Source organism: Alligator mississippiensis, chromosome 6 (assembly GCF_030867095.1).
Source record: "Alligator mississippiensis isolate rAllMis1 chromosome 6, rAllMis1, whole genome shotgun sequence".
NCBI lineage: Eukaryota > Metazoa > Chordata > Crocodylia > Alligatoridae > Alligator > Alligator mississippiensis.
The window spans coordinates 56,695,140-56,715,738 of record NC_081829.1 but is presented as its reverse complement, the minus strand read 5'-3'; the positions used below and the strand labels follow the sequence as shown (position 1 = coordinate 56,715,738).

Here is a 20,599-nt window from a genome sequence, read left to right as displayed (position 1 = left end):
TGAAATTTTAATAAAATTAGAAAAAAGCTCATCTTTGAAACCCAGATTGTTAAATTGACCTTAACTGAACATTTTTCAGATTTTCAGTGCATGACAGTTCCTGAGATTTTTACTTGCCAGACTCATTAAGGATAGAAAAATATTTTGAAAATTTTCATAGGATGGCAAAAATGTTCCTTCTCCAGCTATAGTAAATCAACTGATCACTCCCCACCATCCCCCCAGTGAGAGCATTCCCCTAGTGCAGTCCTGTTGGTTTTGAAGAAAGATGCAATACAAGATTTTTGGAAGAGACAAAGAACTACCTGGGAATGGAAGTCAGATGTCACCTTGGCCCCCTAACTACAAACAACAGCATGTAAAAATACCAAGTGCACTGAGAAGATAGCGTATCTACTGCTCAGACAGCACACTCACCACCGGCTGCTGCTTCCAGACAGTCTGCTGACACTGCTCCACCGCCCCACATTCCACTGCAGTCTGCAGATCCTGACACCAGCTCTCAGGGCCTCCTGCACAATCTTTCTGCCAGGAGAGGGGGCTTGCTGCCACTGCCAATGAGAAAGGAAATCAATATTCAAACTGTACCGCTAAAGAACATATAAAGTTACTCATATTATTCCATATCTAGGCCTTGCCTACCTTGCTATAGTCAGATACATGTTAATTGCACATCTATGCTTAAGGGTCTGATTATAGCACAAGCTAATTTAGCATTGTGCATGTAGTTGGTTCCTCAGCTTGGTCAATGCTATCGGACACACCAAGTCCAAAAATCTCCAGTGAATACAGGGAATGACACCTCCTGCACAGAAGAACCCCTTGGTTTGAATGCATTCAGTCTAAGCAGCATTTCTCAAATGTGGGTCGCAAGAACATATCAAAAGGCTTGCAAACAAACTTTAAAAATGGATTCTCTTCTCTTTTAAAGGAGAAAAATATGGGAAACCATGGCTTTTCCCTCGCTTGCGCCGCCCCAAGCCCCACACATGAGGAGTCTGGGGCCTGAGGTGGGGGGCAGTGGGTTGGGAGTGAGGGGCACTGGGTCAGTACTGGCCACTGATGTTTACAAATGGGTCCTGGTACAAAAAAATTGAGGACCACTGGTCTAAAGCAATATGAGAAACCATCTGAAATAGTTTATATGAAATTTGGGAAGAGAGTTCCAGAAACTGAGTTACAAATCTTTCTACTGTACTCGGCCCCCAGCTTCCCAGAAGCCTCTGCCACAGCCTCCTCTCATGCACCATTTGCTCTGAAGGGTGCTCTGAGGAGGCCTTTTCATTGTCACTGAAGGGCCTGTTTCCTTTGGATTTCCTGCTTAAAAACTGAACTAAGACTTCAGAATGACTTGTAGGAAGTTTTGCAGGTATTTTCCCTTTGAGCTGCACCGGTTCTCATAAGGGGATAGACAATTCAATAGACAATTTCTGAACAACCATCAAGATATGTGTACATGTTACAAGGGTAGTATCATATAAATGCATGGATACTTACCTTTGGAAGTCCCCTATTCATCTCTTTACAGTTTACTCAACCCACCAGCTACCAAGCCTAACCGCAGGAGAAAGTCATTCCTTACCACCCCTTCAATGTGTTTTGAAATCAGGTTTTGCAACAATATTCTTTTTACTAGAACAAAGACTTTACTCATGCAGTAAGAGCTATCCCCAGCCCACACCATGTTCACTGACTGGTCAAACCGGCTAAGGAAAACTTATTATTTGGTGCCCCAAACCTGCTTCTTCCCCTCTTGCCTGTAAAAAATTAAAGTTCATGATAAGCATCCTTTAGTGCAATTCACAGAAGGAGAGTAAGTAATGCTTACTAACAATCTGCCCATTTAAGTTCCAAGAGGGCAGAAAGCAGAACAGTCTGGCACCTTTAAAGACTGACTAGTTTAGAGAGGATCAAGTGCCAAGAGTTTCCTCCGAAGTTATGTGATGGTAGATCTGAATTCCAAGAATTTGCCTGTGGCAGACCGAAAGTCCTTGAAATCTTTCATTAAAAAAAACCAAACCCCGTAATGAACTAAATACAAACATAATATTCATATTGCTACCCCATGTTGTTCATTTTATTACATCTTGTGTAATTTAAGCAGTTGTGTTTTTTGTATTGAAAATATTTAGCTATTACAGAAGTCTTTTTGATGTGAGGGAGAGGGGAACTAGACAGAGGTTTTGTAGCTAAATAGGGAATTGTTAGGGCTTTTTTGCAGCCAGGATGATATTAAAAGGAGTTTGGGCTTTTGGAATAAATATATTAGTTGTGGGCTTTTGATAAACAATCTCTAATGATCCTAGATAATTTTTCATTTAAGGTTCAGGGTGAATATCCTATCCAAAGGATTGAGTTCAGACTTTCTGCAGCTGCAAGAAGCTATCATTGCATCAGTTAACACTTCATTTTTTCAAGGTTTTGTTCACAGTCATGAGAACCAGAAAATGAGGTGTTTGCTGATCCAAAATGACATAGCTCTGGTGGTTCAAACAGTGCAACACCATCTTACACTAGTGGAATATCTGGCCCATGTTTATTTAATTAAAAGCTTAGATTTCGGAGCACGATTTTGTTGCAAATTCCATTGCAGCAACCTGAACACTGAATACTGATCATGACTAATCACTGTCATTTTACTCTTTTGCTTCAGTCTCAAAACCAGCTGTAAACAAGAACACCTAAACGTGTTCATTCCAGGCTCCAGCTCAGTTTGGGGGAGGGGTGTGTGTGGGGGTGGGGTGGGGTTGTGTCTCATAGGACAATAAGTAACAGAAGATAGGCTTTGGAGTAATTAAACTGATTGGCTTATATCCTGAGGGGAAGATGGCATCCCAATCCATTGAGTCTCATTACCAACACCTACTGAGATCTATATTCCACTTTAGTGGTATTCTCCACATTTGTTGCTTCTCTTCTGTATCCGATAGCCCTTTTGCATTGTACAAATACACTGCTTGGCCTGGTCTAAAGTAAAACACCAACATATATGGACACTTTGGTCCTGCCCATGTGTCTGTTCCTCTCTACAGCTTAGATTATAGAATTAGTTCAGAAAGCTTATTGTAAACTTCACACTTAGTGACACCTAAAGTCCCCCAGTGTCACATACACTGATTCTAGCACTTCTGCTTCAAAAAGGCAGGTCTTCAGAGCCAGACAATAGAACAGGACAGATTCAAATTTCTTCAAAGAGAAGCATAGCTGGATTCAGCACAGCAGCAAATGAATTAGGTACGTTTAGAAACTCTGCAACTGTCAGTGGCTGCATGAACATGTAAATGTGCCACATTGTTTATTTCTATATACCTAATATATGAAGCCAGTTAGTATAAATTCCCAACCACTGCCAATGCCACCTATTAATTTCCTTTTATGATTTTATTAGTATATGATAGGTGGTTTTCCCCTACTGGAACTGAGCCCTTACATTTTGCAATCACATGCTACTCTATTCCACAGCACCACTGTTTCTCACCACAAAGCCTGGAAGGTGCATAGTAGATCAGACAGGACAACTGGGAGGGGAAAGCATGGTTTAATGGTTAAAGCACCAGGCTGGTGTTTAGGATTTTATCCTTGTTTGCTGTGCTACAGAGCTCCTAGGGATTGTTGGGAAGTCATGTAGGCTGAATGTTCTGAAGTGGCCACTAACTGTTGTAAATTAATTTATTCTTGAGAGAAGAGTTAATCTGAAATTCCATATAGCCCATTTTTAAGAAGTGTTGAATATCCAAATCAGTCTTAACTAGGGAGGAGGAATCAGTCCCTAGGTACCTCCAGGTGAGCACCTAATTTGAGGCATTCATGTTAGCAAACTTTACCTTTAGTCTTTCTGAACTTCAGCTCCCTATTTGTCAAATGGGAAGGGTAGCTCCCTACTTACTTCATGTGGTATTGCAAAGTTCATTAATATTTTTGAAGCATTGAGATGCTGCAGTGATCCTGCACAGAAACTCAGGAAGAAATGAATACTTAAGTTTTTACATAGTATGTGGGTGCTATGCAGTAAGTAATGCAGAGGGCACATTCATTGAATAAGGAAGAGAGAAGGAAAGATTGAACACCTACTTCAGTCCTTAAAGCAATTCTGTTGCCATGCATTGAATGAAACAGGGGTTCTGGATACAATAATAGTATGAGATGGTATAATTAAAGGCTGTGTCAGTGCATATGCACAAGATTGCATAGACAATCCAAAATCCTGTAACACTTGAGTAACTGGCTTTTTCAAACTTAAAAATGTTAGTTTAATGCAGCTTATTTTCATGACACATCTTTACTACATGGTCAGGAACAACAGTTGAGTTGGCCTAAGTCAACAGAAAAGGTTCTGATCTGGAAAGCTCCTATCACAGACAGGAAACAGGAACTGGGAAGTCAAAAGGAGAATGGAGAATTTAAGTACATTCTCATATTCCAAAGAGTGTGGTTGCTTAAGGAAAACCCCTGCTTTTAAGCTCTTCATCAGTATTGTTTGTATACTATCAATGTACTATTTATAAAAACCTAACAGAAAAATGCTCCTCAAAAAATATGTTCCTCCTGCTAAAATTGTTTTGCTTACCCTGTTCCTCTCCAAATTCAATTTGCCTCCTGTAGTTCTACAGCTCAGCCCATTGCTGTTGGCTAAGAGAAGCAGAATAGTTCCATGCATGTTGACAAACATCCCTTCAAGTATATGTATGAAAGGAGATTTGCTAACACCAGAGCAGTGCTGGGACAGATCAGATTTAACAGGTCCAGGAGATCAGCCCACCTGACCCAAGAGCCTGTTAAACAGTGATTGGGACCTGATCTACACCACAACTTCCTTAACCAGAAGGCCAAGTGAAGAGGGTTAGAGCAATTGACTGGTTCTTAGTCATGGCACATGGTTACAATCCTACAGATACATTCTACATGGGCTATTTACTATGGCTGTACACAATTTTGCCGCAAGTTTTGTTTCAACGCTATTTTGACCCATTTCGAGGTCGAAACAGCAAAATCGAAAAGGAACAGATACCGTCAAAACAAAATGAGGTAAGTTGAAATGTTTTGACGCTGTTTTGATGTTTCGCCCATAGGCTATAATGGGGAAAGTTGAAACAGCCTATAGCTTTGTCATTTCTGGCCTGGATGAAACTTGCAGGAATGGTACCCAATTCTGAGGGCATGACGCCTGCCAAGTTTCAAGGAGATAGGTGCAGGGGTTCTGGGGCCCTGCACTTCTAGCTGTTGCCAGGCAAAACTCATGTCATGAGTGCTTGTGCAACTGTGTTTGTCTTGGGGCACCAGGGTGGGGGGGAAGACCTACTAGGCCCTGCTGCAGCCACAAAGCCTGCCAGCTGTCAAGGAGATAGATGCAGGGGGGTTCTGGTGCCTGGAAGAACTGTTTCAAAGCTATGTCTCCTAAGACTTAGGCTCCAGCCGTTCATAGATTCATAGATTGTAAGGCTGGAAGGGACCTCAGAAGATCATTGGGTTCAGCCCCCTGCACCAAGCAGAAAAGACAGCTAGGGGTCAGGTGACCCCAGCAAGATGACCATCTAGTCTCCTCTTGAAGATTTTCAGAGTAGGTGATCACACCACCTCTGGAGGGAGCTTATTTCACAGTCTGGACACTCTAGTTGTGAAGTAGTTTTTCCTAACATTGAGCCTGAAATGATCTTCCAGGAGTTTGTGACATTTTATTCCTAGTTTTCCCCAAGGGTGCTCTAGTGAATAGTTGTTCACTGAGCCCTAGATGTATGCTTCTGATGTAGCGGTAAGCTGCTACCAAGTCCCCTCTCAGCCTTCTCATTTTCAGGCTGAAGAGTCCCAGGTCCCTCAGCCTTTCCTCATATGGCTTGCCATGCAAGTCTCTGATCATACGGTTATCCCTTCTCTGGACTCTCTCAAGCTTTACCACATCCTTGTTAAAGTGCAGAGCCCAGAACTGGATGCAGTACTCCAGCTGTGGTCTCACCAATGCTGGGTAGAGCCAAATAGAGCAGGAGAATCACTTCTTTGCAATGGTTTTGCTGGAGATGCATCAATTGATGCATGCCAGGGTATTGTTGGCCCTGCTATCTACAGCGTTGCACTGCTGGCTCATGTTCATACTGTGGTCAATTATTACCCCCAGGTCTGTGGTGGCAAGTGATGTGGGATCTTCAGTCCTACTGCCTGATGAGAGGCAGCAGTTGCCTAAGCACTAACAGGGTTTCCCCCCCACCTGTGCCCCAAGAGACACAGTTGCACAAGCACCCATGTCACAAGTTTTGCCTGTGAACAGCCAGAGGTGCAGGGCCCCAGAACCACTGCACCGATCTCCTCGACAGCTGGCAGGCTTCGTGGCCTCAGCAGGGGCTAGCAGGCCTGCAGCTTTCACCCTGCTGCGCCTTAACACACAGTGTCACCCATGTCACGAGTTTTGCTTGTCTGCAGCTTGAGGTGCAGTTCCCCGAACCCCCTGCACCTATGTCCATGAAACTTAGCAGGTTTTGTGGCCTCTGCACGCCTGCAGTTTTGACCCCACTGTGGCTTGCCACGTACATGAGACATTAGTTTTGCTTTCAGGACTTTGGGGTGCAGTTTCTCTGAACCCCCTGAGCCTATCGCCTTGAAACTTACCAGGAATCATGCCCTCAGAAGGGGCTACCATTCCTGCAAGGTTCATCTAAATAAGGCCAGAAATGACAAAGTTATAGGCTGTTTTGACCTTTCCCATTATATCCTATGGGCAAAACATTGAAACTGTTTTGGTGTTTCAACGGAACGGAACAGAACAGCCGTTTCGAATCGAAACAAAATTCGGAACGTAATGCTGTTCTGTTGAAACGCTGGTCAAAATGGAAAGCTGCCGTTTCACACAGCCCTACTATTTACTGCAAGGTAATTTCAGAGATGGGATGCACAGTCTCACATATTTTTCTTTGCTACATCAGTAGCATGGCTGGAAGGAAGGGGGCAACTGGGGCAGCTAGCCTGGGTGCTGACTTGGGAGTCAGAGAATGGGCTGGGGAAATGCAGAAAGATATGAGCTGCCACCACAGCCACACAATTATGCCAGTGGCACAGCAGTGATCAGAAGTCGCCACAGCCCCCATGGCTAAGTACACAGAGTCAAAAAGCTTGAGGCTGAATAGATTCAATCTTTGCAGGTTACGCTAAACTGTGCAGATTGAATTGATAAGCAGACATTGACTTTTAATTCCAGAAATGCAGGCACATGCCTGCAGTGGCCCAGGCCAGAAGATGGGTGGCACTAGAGCATGCCTCCCTTTTCTGCTGGAACAGACAGCTTGGATCAAGGCTTGCCTGCCCACCCTGCAAGAGGTTTGTGGGGGAGGTGCAAAGCATCTTGGGATGCTGGGTTAACTTGAACCTGGAGAGGATCTGGAACAGAAGTTCAGTAAATTGATTTAACCTAAATCAGTTAAGTTTGATAATACATCCATCCAGGTTTATCTTAAACCAGTTTTAACCATTTTGAAAGCAGTTTATGTGCACTGAACTTCTATTATGTTACAGATTTGAACTGGTTTCTGATCACTGTTACCAATTTGTGTAATTTCTGTCCCTAGCTCATGTGTTCCACTGCCCCACATGCCCAGCTGCTTTGTTAATCCTCTGAGCAAGAGCACATGGCAGCCTAGCCACTGTTTTAGTTTGGGGGCAAAGATCCATGACTCAAATACTTAAGTACTAGACTGCATTTGAGCCTGGCAGAGTTTTTGGCCTATCATACCAATGTTTTTAGCTAGAGGTTTTTTTTGCCCCAGTCAAATCCAGGTATGGCAGCTTGCAAAACACAGGTTGGAGTTTCCTGAACATAAGGCATCACTGCTTAAAAGCAGAACAAAGTGTACTATGGAAAATGAATACTGAAATCCCAACTTCATAGAAGTTAAAAGGCAACACACTCATTCAAGTAAACGTGACCAGGATTTTGCCACTGCTATTTGTTCTAACGCTGGACATTTGACAATATGTTCAGAGCGGAACGTGAAGCACCCAACATATTTGATTGTCGACTCCTTGTGGTAAATAAGCACATAAGTTACTCTATATCCAAGACTGCTTTCCACATCCAGCTTTGGTAAATCACTCGCTGTGCATCACTTATCATAGAAAGTCAAGAGGCAAGGGTCTTATCCTCAGTCAGTGGCCGCTGGTCTTGAGATCCCCATGAGAATAAATAGGAAGGTTTGTTAAACTCCTAGAGTAGCCCACAATTTTAGAACCTCCAGCCATTTCAGCTGGTTTCCTCCTAGTTTAGAGGGGTTTTTTTTATTAAACTGGTTGGCTCATCATTCCTATAACAGAAATCACATTCCCAATGTTAAACTTCTGCACTTAGCTCATGAAACGCACACCCTTCTAGTTGGCAGGAAAGGAAGCACAAATTCTGCTTCTGACTGGCACCTTCGCTCAATAAGGTGTCACCTTATAGTTGGACACTGAGATGTAGCCTGCACAGCATCCTATCACTCAATTAGTGCCCCACTTCTTGTCCATGCTCTTGTCTTTTGTTCAGCATGAAACATTTTTGATTACTCACTCTCCAGAGCAAAGCATTTCCAGTCAGTATTAAGGCTGGATCAGGATTACATGCCCACCTATGTGTCACATGCCCCACCCTGGTTGTCTAAACTTCCTCTATAGCAATGGTTGTGGCAGACAGGCATATAACCAACTCCTACCAGTACGATGCTACAGGTTCCAAATCCCAACATCCAAAATGTAAGACTCAGTGAAGTGGGCACAAGCCTGCAAGGTCTGTAGGAACAAATCTGGCAATACTCAGAGCTGAGGCTAGGTGTAGCCCTCTGCTGCACAGTGACACTTTCCCTAGCTTTGGTTTATGCTCATCTGGGGATTATAGACCTGTGTGTGCCATTGTGCAGAGAAAGGTCAATGTAAATAACCTTACAAGACAAAGTTTCTCCTCAGATTGTCTCTATTGATTTCAATGAGCTTCCCTTTATGACAGATTCGATGGCACTAGATGTTGGGAATGTTAGAGAGCTTTCAAATCCTCCCTAATTATTCTACCAGTGAGATCTGCAACAGCAGCAGCAGCCTACTGAGAATGAGACAGACCAAAGAGGTAACAGAACATTTCCATATTAGTTTTGGCGTTCAGTGCAGAGACCATCTCTTTGCCCTGTCAGAAGAGAAGACTGGACTATTCCCAGACACTCTCTTTCATTGTGATGTCAGTAAAAAGAATTCGAAAGAGTGCTTTCTAGGCCACTGGCCAACAGTTTGTTTCCTTGTGCTCCCATGCCTGTTGGAATCCATCTGTCGTCTCTGGATTAGATTTGAATTGTGACCCCTGGAAGCAGAGACCAATTTTTTCTTCTGTTTGCCCAGGGCCTACCAGAGTGGAGTCCCAGATCATGGCCAGGGCTCCTTGATGCTACTAAAATATGATCAAAACAATAAGTATAGTTATATGCCAAGTTCTCCTGAATATCCAAGATGTAGAAGGGATAAAAATTATCTTAAGTTGGTCTTTAAGAACACCCTGCCTCATCCCTACACAAATCTTGCCATTTCCCTCTTGTGAGGACCCCATAGTACATCTATGTTGCTGTGACTCTTATAAAACTGCTGAAGCAAGAACTGTCCAGTAGAGCGAAAGACAAAGTAGGGTTTTAGTTTTTTTTTACATGGTTTTGAAAAACAAAAAGTAATTTTTCCTGTCAAGGAGGGTCATGAAAAAAAATTTTAAATGCTTTTACTAAATCAGTCTTTCTACAGAAAATCTTTGTGGGACATTGCCAGTATTCCTGCAATGCTGCTTAATTCTGACATCATGGAAGAGTGGCAAGATAGCATACAGCAAGAGCAGCTATTTTTTGCTAACCATTCACAACTACTGTATGTACTTGCTCAGTGGTTTTTGCCTTTTGCTTTTTAGAAGGTCACAGCACAGTTCAGAGTTACTGTATGCCTAGCAGGCCACCATCTAGAAATTAAGGCTTGCTTAAAAGCAGTCTAAAAAAGAATCCTGTAAGACACAAGATTGTGGGAATCCGTTACCTTACTCTTTTACTAGGTACTGATGTATCTAATCGGAAAACAAGCAAAGCAGCTTTGTATCTTCTTCAAACATCAGATTCAGCCTGGAATCTGAGAATCAGGCAAGGTCTTTTCATCTCACAGACCATCACCACTAGTAAAGGGTCTAAAAAGACTACATAATATCTTCTTTTACACCCGTTGGCTGCAGTTGGCTTGCACAGGTTTAAATAGTTGATTCTGGAACTTTACTAAATATATATTTTTCCAAAAAATCAAAACATAAGGGAGTTGTGGGAGTTTGTTATAACATTAAATAAGACATAAGGTATATATATGCTTTTTAGTCTTCCATTGTAAAACTTAACCTTTTTTTGGTAAGGGTAGCATAGAAATCTAAAATATAAGCACTACTTTAGAAATTCAGGGTGTATTTCAGAGAAGTCCACATTTTAAAAAACTCTGATCACAATAATTAGTCAGCAGCAAAACCTGACCTTTCTACTCTTCCCTTGTGCTTTGATCAAAAGTTGAGACAATTTAATTTTATTAATTCTGTGATGTAACGCAGAAACAGCCCAGCTCTACTTGCCTTTGGTTTGTTGCCAGCAGGTATGTCAGAGTAAAATGTTAGCATTTTATATGGTTACTGAGTACAGTAAAGCCACACTTGAGTTTTCCTTCCTCCCTCCCTCCCAAAATTTGAGTTTGCTAGAAATGTTTCTCTTCCATTCATCACTAGGCAGTATTTTAGCTTACATTCTACCTCGTTTCTCATTCTCTCCCAGAGGTTTCCCTTCTTCTCTCACTAAAAAGTGAAAGTATGTTCTCACTCGCTGGGAGGACCCTCCTCCCTACAGGCATGTCTCTCCCCTCTCCCAAACTCCACAGGTCTCCTACACTATGGGGATTTTCCATTTGTGCCCTTAACATTTTCTCCTACTTTCCATTCCCTCTCATTATGTTCTTGGACACCATGGCAGAGAGCCAACCAGTGACATGTACAGAACAGGAAAGAAAGGAGGAACAATCACAGCAGAGATACACAAAAATCAGTCTGTACATAAGGAGATAGAGAATAGAAGTGTGAAGAGTTCCACTGAGTAGTTTACATACTTGCAGAGCCTTGGAGTAAACCCAATAGCAATTTCAGTCTCAGCTACAATTATATATTGGTCTCTTTAAAATGCCTGGCATACATACATGGGAAGTACTTGTATTCCAGACAGGCAACACAGTTAATTTACATTCCACTAAGCCTAATAATTAACAAACAAGTAGTAGATACACTTTTTTTTTGGGGGGGGGGGGGGGGGAGGGGAGGAGATCCTTATCTAATGACAAAAACAGGGTTAAGCTTCAACAAGGTTATGAAGGACTGCCCATCTGATGTTGCCTTCCTGGCTGAATCCATCTAAGGCAGGATCACGCTGACTTCAATTATGGCTTCATCAAGCCACCCACATGTTCGCTCAGAGCTCTCAGTTGTGTCAGACTTGGGCTTTTAGAGAAGACAAACAGGTTTAACACTACAAGTCCTTCACTGTCCTATAAGGTTTCACACACCCTTAGCCAAAGAGGCCAAAGGCAAGTCTATGCTAGTAACTCCTGCCTTTATCCATGTGACTTTTTACAATATTCCCAGACTTCCACAAGCCCTAGTGAAGGTACAGTTAACACTAGCAAGTCAGTACTTTCAACAGCATAGTTTATTTTGTTCAAGGAGCTGCCAGTATATTCACCTCAGTCAAATCCTCCTTCTGGCATGAAGGTTAATTCCCTCACATAGCCAAGAATTTATCCTTGAAAAGTGAAAACAGGAATTTCTTTGAGACCTTTAAAACGAAGCCTTAACAGGTTTGACGCTAAAGGAGTCTTCCTTAATGAAGTTCAGGAAGCATATGGGCACATGCTTTGAGCACTTTGCTGATCCAGGGCCCAAACATTTGCAACACTAATGCAGCTGTTGTGAGGACGGATCAGGACTTGGAAGGAGAGGGATTAGAGCCAGTATAAAAAAAAAAAAAAAAAAAAAAAAAAAGAGGAACCAATCTGCAGAAGTTGCAGCAAATTGCCTTAACCAGCTCCTTCCGCCTCCATAGCACCAAAATTTCTCATCGTTGTTCCTTCTCAGCAATACTTCTCAAGCAGTTTCTTTCACAGAAAGGGCACGGCTCCAAAAAGGAGCTCTGTGGTTTAGCACTACGCACCTGCATCTTGACTATGAGCTACCTTAGTCCTCCATGGATTCGTTTAATGCCTCTGAAAGCTTAGCCATCCACCCCTCTAATAAAGCCTTTTTGTGGTGGTTTTGAGTTGTGCTTCAACTAAAATTTTTTGGAGCCCCCCCTTTTGTTTTTTGATACAGTATATTTTATAGTTCTCCATCAGTTAAAAAGGTACTTTTAAAGGAGTGGTTTTTGCCCCCCCCCCCCCCCCCTCCCCCCAAACATGCTTTGGTGTCTAACTTAATATAAAACTGGGAGGCAAGTTTGTACCGTTTAAAAATTATAAACAGTTAAAGCAGCATTTATAGCACTCTTCTACTCTAGAAGAGTTACTCAACTCCTAAAGGAAAAAAAAAAAAAAAAGAATGAGGAGATCAAGCTCCAAAAACCAGGAAAAAAAAAAGGAGGCAATCCCCCTGCTTCCAAAAAAAAAAAATAAAATAAAGTAAAATCAGACATTTCTATATGGCAGGGGTTCTCAAACTGTGGGTCATGACCCCCCAGGGGGGTTGTGAGCAGCTTAAAAAGGGGGCTGCAAACTTCTTGGGGGTATGTGTGGTGCACGGTGGCAGTGCAGAGGTGAATGGTGGTGGCAGCAGCATGCAAGCTCCCTGTCCCCCACCACTGCCAATCCAGCACTCGGGGCCACAGTAAATCAAAGTTTGAGAACCCCTGCTATATGGCAAGCACTCTTTGGTTTATTTGCTTTCAAAATGCTGAAGCATGTAAGACACTAGGTCTTGGTGGCACTGTTGTAATAAAAACAGATTCTTGATATCAACATTTAGTATTAAAACAAAGCAGAAACAGAACAGTTTGGCCAAAACGTTTGAAGCTGAAGGTTTGAAATAAGGTATCCTGAACCCATAAGTTAGGAATACCTTTGTGGCTCAAATTTTAAGAAGTGTAGAACACCAATACCCAAGTTAAGTCAGATTGTAGGTGTTCAGAAAACTACATACATCTAAGCTTTTAAACACCCACCATATGAAGTGTTGACCTGTATTAATAACTTCTAAAATCTACCAACAGTGAGAGCCTAACTCAAAATGATTTGTTGCATAGTTTGTTCTGTAGCAGCAGGGCAGAATTAGGTCTGAAGGCTAGAATTAGTCATTTGAAGTTTCCCCACAGAAAGCCTCCCACATGCTTTTCCATAAGGTAAGCAAATCTTCTCAGCAGCTGAGCCTCCCTCCATTGCATCAGTGACAGGACAAAACAATTAGAAGTGAACAAGGGTGCAAAAAGACAGGGACAATGCTAAAAAAAAAGTTAGATCAGAACAAATACAAAGGAGAAGGGCAGAAACAAGAAAAGATTACTTTTAAATATACATTGTACACAGAGAGAAAACAATAGGAATTCCTGTTTAGCCTGGTTATAGAATATTCATCTGTAAAGGCAGAACTTGATCTATTTCTCCATGAACTACTATTGCACGTGCACAAGGGAAAGAAAAAAAGTAGTTAATCTTTGCCCCTCGCTTGCTTCCAAAACCAGCTAATCCTTCAAGCTGGTTGTTGCAATCGGTTGCTTGATCAGGCTCTCTTCTACCAAGCTTAACCAGGTCACCTAACTTGATTCTAGATGTAGTCAGTGTTTTCAAGAACAAATAAATTGCAACAGAGTTTATTGTTCCCGGGTGCCACATTTGAATGTGCGCCCAGGACAGCAGCACATTGAGCTGGGTCAGAGCAGCCACAGCTGGCAGGAGGTCTGGTGGGGAGGAGGGGGTCAGTCTGCCAGCCTGGGGCTGCTCCGACCCAGCTCAATGTGCTGCATGAGGGTGCTTCATTGTGGGGGTAGCCAGCAGGCAGCCCCCATGCTGAAGCACCTGCATGACCCAGCCAGCCCTGTCAGTGTTTAAGTGTAAGTTGCTGTAGCATTTACAAGTACTAACCTATGGCAGAGTTAATTAGTTTACTGTCCTAATACCACTGCACATGTAGATGCCAAGAAGTTTACTGTGGAGCTAATTGGGCAACTCCAGTGTCTGGTGTAGACAAGCCCACTGTGTCCAAGCTCCACACAGCACTCTCGGAGCAGAAATAAGGTAAAAAAAATAAAATAAAGGAGTCTTAAAGCTTCTGTGGACCAACTTGGAGCAACTCCACAGGCTTTGCACCAGCTCCTTCATTTTTGGGGAGGCCAGGAAGAAGTAAGAGCTCTGTTTATAGTAGTGAGGATTTCCCTGGCTGAGGGAATCAACAATTGCTATACTAGGGTCAGCCTTCCTGCCTCTTTACACAGTGGCAAGAACAACCTGGCTTTGTATCAGGCAGTTGTACAATAAACCTAAATCATTTATACAGAGTATGGATAAGCATAGATACATGATATTTGCATTTCTGTTAGTAGGAAAAAATCCTGACCCCACTGCATTCAGCAGCTAGACTCCTGTTGACGTGAGTGGAACAAGGATTTCATCTCTAAACATGTTTCTTGTTCCCAATAGCTTAGGCCTCAGTCCTGTGGAACTTGAACTGCTTGTAGTGTTCACTTGCTGCCAGTGCCACGGTTAATGCCAGAAGGGGAATAGACTCGAGCTAATGGGAAAACGGTTCATTTTTTTACTAAAAGTTTGTTTTGTTTTTAGGTAAAAATTCTACAAGAAGCTGAAACAAGAACTGACAAAAACCAGGTCAGCATAAGCCCAGTGACCAAATAGGGAGGATGGAGCAGCAGCAGACACTGGCACTGGGGCACTGAGCAGGAGGAACAGAATTCAGAAATAGGGATGCTTGGGAGTAGCCAAGACCCCTTCCATCATTCAACAGGCTTAGGCAGGTAGAAGTGAGAGAATCTTTTCAGACTCACATCTAAACCCACATTGGCCACTGGGGAATAAGTGATGAAGCCTGATTAGAGCATTCAGGATAGCACCTAGCAGGAGTCCTCACTGCACCCATTAAAGGGCGGCTGTTTCTCAAGAGAGCATTAGCAGTGACTCTTGACACTTATACTTCATATTGGCTTCTGTAAGCATGGCCCTGTCTGATAGCAGAAAGATCTCCCCCCCCCCCCCACAGTTTGGCACTTAAAATTTCATGCTATAACCCTGCAGCTGCATTGGGGGGACTGCATATTGCACATAAGGAATCTATGAGGCAAGTCTCACTCTGAAATGGATGCTTCCTTTCTAATTCTGAGACCTTATCCTGATAGCCCAACTTCTACCAGCCCATAACCAATACAAAAAGGAAGATATGAAGGTTCATAGAAATTCAGAAGCAAGTGTCCCAATCAGAAGCCTGCTTGCCATCCTATTCCTAGTGCTGGGAAGGATGAATCATCTTCCGTAACAGCTTTCTCCATGGTAAGCAACAGGAGTTTCTTCCCCTTCTTTCAGGCTGATAGAAGGAGGACTTTCCTCACTTTATTCCTGCTGCCTCATTCAGGACCCCTGGTTGATTTACAGCAACTTTAGTTCTTTATCCCTTCCTTAACCTCCTGGCTACTATGAGGGGGCTCTCCATTACTTTCTCCCTATCAAGCACCTGTTTATCGTGCCTCCCAAGGCAGGCAGTGTTGCTAGTTACGGAAGAGGAAGATAACAGCATCAGTTGGGTGTGCCATGCTCATTACTCATTGCACTTATCATAGTCATCTGTTATACCCACCCTGATCACATAAAGAGACAACTGATGATTACAGTACTGGCACCTCTTGCGCACAAGGATGAATCCATCTTTTCATTACTACCACAATGGGGGCCTGCTGCTTAACTAGGTCCTAGGTGCTGCTTCAGTACAATTAAAGCTACATTTTAATTTATACTTTGGATGGCATCTCTGCAGCCATGAAGCCTATTTAAAAAATCTCCCCCCCAAAAAAAAACAAACTTTAGTTCTGCAGAAATTCATGGCTCAGGGCCAATATTCATTAAGAAAGACTTCCATCTGAGAGTGGATTCTTCCAGCCTTCTCTCAAGACTTCTGGCTTTAGATTAATGACTCAGTACCTACTAGTGATTTTCTCTGATGACAAGTATAGACTCTTCTAAAGATTATATTGCTTCTACTTGCCCTGCCATAAGTTATCCTTAGAGGAATTGTTAAGTTGGAAGGCACTTCAATCCTTCCTGCCATGTGGTAGGACCTGTTCCATCATCCCTAAAACAGAACCAATAAGTGGTGCCTCTGATAGTAGAGATTTCAGTCTCTTAACAGTTTGTTCCCTTGCTCAGTTTTCAAGTCATCTTCCCTGGGACTTGATTTTCAGAGATGCCAAGCACCCTCAGCTGCCATTTATTTCCAGTTGATGATGGCTACTCATGAAAGCCAGACTGGTAGTTCCTCACCTGCTAGGATAAGGATGAACTTGAGAGCACATGCAAACAAGACATGCTCACCCCACCTACAGTGAAGCTACACATACTCCCTCTTGAGTAATATCCAAAATGAGATGTTTCAAAAGCAGCCCCCAGTTCTCCAGTGTTAGCCAACATGAAGAAGTTGGCCACATGTCAGCCACAGCAGAATAAAGCTAAATATTAAAATACACAATTTAAGGCTTTTCAAACTGCAGGCAGATAGACTTTCCTAGAACAAGCCCCTCCACCCCCTTCCTCAAATCTAGTATGCACTTGGAAGTTCTTACAAGTTTAACTGGGGTGGGAGAAACCAGTATAGATATTCCTTCTTGCATAGAAATCTCTCTGATGGTATAGAGTCTATACAGACTGACAGCATCTATAAAGAGGTTGTACTGCTTTAACTATACTAACATTCTGTACAGTTTTCCAAAGCTGCCTCATTATGCTTCATCATTCCTCATAGTGAGTCCATATATTCTGAGAAAAAAAACAAACAAACAAAAAACCAAAAACCAAATCAGTAGAGCTATGCTGCTTTACACTTGCTGCATACCTGGCTCTTGGAAAGAGACCCTCAGCATTCAAAGTAAAGAACTGAAGAGATTTGAGAAAGGGACTTCTTCCATACAACACAGAACATTGCCCTAACCAAGCACCCTCAAATTAAGGGTCTTGCTGTACAAGGAAAGTAGCACTCAATGAGGCAAGGAATGATTCTACAGCATACTGCCTTCACCATGGAGGCAAGCCCCAAAGCATCCATAATGAAGCCTTTAAAAAGGATTACTCCCCACCCCAGCGCAAAAAAAAAAAAAAGCCAATGCAATTTTACCAGTCAGCAGGGAAATGTGTACATTACATGACAGCAACTTATGGCAGCAGTAACCAAACTCTGGATGATATGGAAGTTTAGCACAGCACAGACCTGTCTAAATATTTATGCTCACAGCGCTTTTGTACACCATAGGTAACTTGAGCAACAATGGCATTGCACCAACTCCTGAATTATTGCACTTTAAGAGCAGTTTTACTTAGTTCCTAATGCTGATTTTTTGTTGCTGGTATGGTATTTGACTGAATTACATGAAGCCCCTGGGGAAAAGGACGTGTCTGTTCAGCTTGCAAAGCACGCTAGGCCTATATGGTGCAACCTTGTGTAGGCGGTGGTGTGGCTGAATTTCAGAACCTTCAACTAACCAGCTCACATCACACCCCAAAATGACTGACTGCATAAAGCTTCCTTCATACAACCAGTCCCAAATCAGGTTTCTTTATATAAAACGCTACTTGAGGCCTTGCTCACTGCTGTGTTACAAACATCCAAACACATTAGCCCAATAATAGGAGTAGGCAAAAGAAAGACTCCAGAAGATTCAGATCTCCCCACCTAACAAGAGTAAGCCACACTCCCTCTTATGAGACCCAAGAATGAGGCTTGAGACAGATCTCAGACATTCTGGAGGTCTCCTGAGATACCTCTAATACAAGGGTGTAAAATGCAGCCTGCCAGGCCATTCTATCCAGCCCGCAGTGCCCCTAAAAAATTTAGGAAATTAATATTATTTGTGTCATGCCCTTGGCTGCCTGTCTGCAGCCATTGGTGGCTTGCCAAAAACTCAGTAAGCAGCCCTCTGCCCAAAATAATTGCCCGCCCCTGCTCTAGTACTTCAAATGGAAGACTTGTTGCTCAGTTCTATCAAGTTTTTCCCCTGGTGATCCCAAGAACTGTTTGTTACAGGCTCAACATCTAGGACCTGATAATGGGCAAATTATACTAAATACCTCAGCTGATGTAGGTAAATGCCATGGGTTACTGGCTCAACATGGAATGGAGTTCTCAGGATCAGATCGGCTCAAGTAGGCTCCTTAGGAACTTAACGTTTCAAGTCTTTTGCCTTTGCACCGCACTAAGCATACAGTATGCCCCCTTCTTCTATTTAGTCTAGTCACACCTTTACTGGAATAGCTCTGCATGGGCACACTTGTTCCAAAAACAGGTTTTTCAGTTGAAGTTCATTTGCTTCTAAAGTGGGTTAAGATAGGTATACAGATAGCACAGGAAGTTGATGATGCCAGACCTGCAGGCAGGGTCTCTGCTTGGCAGCCTTCCATCAAAGCACATGACCACACATCAGCATAAAACTTTTCTTCGGTTTTCAGAGGAGCTGCCCCCTTCATCCTTAAATCATGGCAACACTTTGCAAACTTCCAGCTGCCACTGGCCCCAAACTAAGAAGCCCTAGGGGGCTTCTGGGCCCATTTTTATACCCAGGAACATAATCACCAAGTCTGCCACATCACCCACTGAGCCAGATCAGCAAGTTGAGAAGCACTATAGCTCCAAGGGCTGGCTTCCCCCAGTTAGCTTTGTGGGAAGTCTAGGACAGTTCTCAGGCCATGGCCTTATGATTCCTATTCTTCCATTCCCCAAATGAAGGGAAGTTCTCTCAACTATTGTCCTGCTGTTGTCAGAGAAGGGGGCACCTCGAATGATCCAACAGGCCTGACCAAGAAGATTGAAGCGCCAAAAAGACTCTTTCCCTATTTTGAACATTGTTTATGCCTACATATGTTGCAACTGAATAATGGATTTGGGATTCAAGTTTTTCTTGAGGGAATTTGGCAGCAACACTGCCAATTTACTGCCTCTCCCTAGAAGCAGTAACAGGAGTGGCATATCAGGACCAGATAATCAGATGCCAATGTTTCCTAGGATTACAGACAACACAAGGGGTATTAGTTGGTTTTGTTCTCACCACCCAGTAAAGAGACTGGGGGGGGGGGGGGGGGTGTAAAGAGACAGAGTCAGGACTCCCCCCACCCCCCCCCCCCCAAGTTGGGGGGAGGGGAGGTTTGAGATTCCAGCCTCCTCCATGTGGCTGGAAGTCCCCTCTTCAGCCTCTCCCCCCCCTCCAGGTCACTGCTTCAAGGGAGAGGGAACATTGCTGTCAAAAGCCAGATTAACCCTTTCCTGGCCCTGCAGCTGTCAAATTAGTGTCCTTGCATCTTCACTTGGCACAGAAGTGTGGGAGCTACAGGGCCAGAGAAGGGTTAATTTGGGTGTTGGCAGCAACACCTTTACTGCCAGTAACAAGGGAGGAGACAGGCAGGCAGGCTCAGGCTCCAGGGAACTTCTGGCTCCTGATCCATGTCACCAGAGCCTTAAACCCTTTTTCCATTCTGGCACCCCAGGACACAAACCTATCGGGTAAACTTGTCATCAACTGAATGTCTATTGACTTTTAAGTTACAGCATTAATTTTTAGTGCTACTTACCAGCAAACATCCAAAGCCAAAGTTTTGAGAACGTTCACTAGCCAATGACGTTCTTCCGATCAGCAACATAGTGAACTCCACCCAAAAAGGTTACTATTTGGAGTTCAGAGACAGACTGTACACTACCCCACTGAATGCTGGCAGCATGACCACATCCAGTTTATTAGAAGTATTCAGAACATTGGGAGAAAAAGAACAGGGTTTAATGGAACAACTGAAAAGCAGCTCTGAATGCAATTCTACCGACCCAGAGAAGCCAGTCGGAGTGGTACATACTAACCTCCCATAAACACCCCATCCTTGTGCTCAAAACAAAACCGGAGCATCTCTAGACTGCAAAGAAAGCTTGCTGTGAACACCCCCATCCTCCCTGTTCTGTTCCATTCCAATTCCTTCCTACTCTGCCCAGTAAGCAAACCACATCACTCACCAAGTATGGGGCTTGCTTCCTAGGCAGGAAAAAGGAAAATGCAAACTAATCACAAGCCATTTTCAGATGTTAGAAAGGGGAAAAAAAGAAAAAGAAAAATCACCACAAGATGCATTTAAAAAAAAACCTCTAACATGTCAATACTGCAAATAAAAAAAAATTAAAAAAAAAAAAAAAAGTGTTTCTTCTCTGCTCTGTGGAAAGGGGAAAACCAGACTGACCTTACCTTGGTAGGAAGCCAAGAAGAGAACAATTAGCAGAACCCAGCCCTTCAACATGCTCTCCATGTTGTTCCTACAGTAGCTAGAAAAGCAGCCCAGTCTTCACTCCTCCTGCACCTCTCACAATGAGAAATCT

General features: G+C 43.1%; 1 protein-coding gene across 1 annotated transcript in view; it reads right to left on the bottom strand.

Annotated features, from left to right (window-relative positions):
* LOC102570959 (prosaposin) overlaps positions 1-20,599 on the bottom strand; it is a 40,923-nt gene extending 20,324 nt beyond the window's left edge. The window contains exons 1-2 of the mRNA XM_059730332.1: positions 20,469-20,599; positions 418-551 (exon numbers count right to left, since the gene is read on the bottom strand). Coding sequence (XP_059586315.1) covers positions 418-551; positions 20,469-20,529 — 195 coding nt within the window. The 5' untranslated portion in view covers positions 20,530-20,599. The remainder of the gene's footprint in view (positions 1-417; positions 552-20,468) is intronic.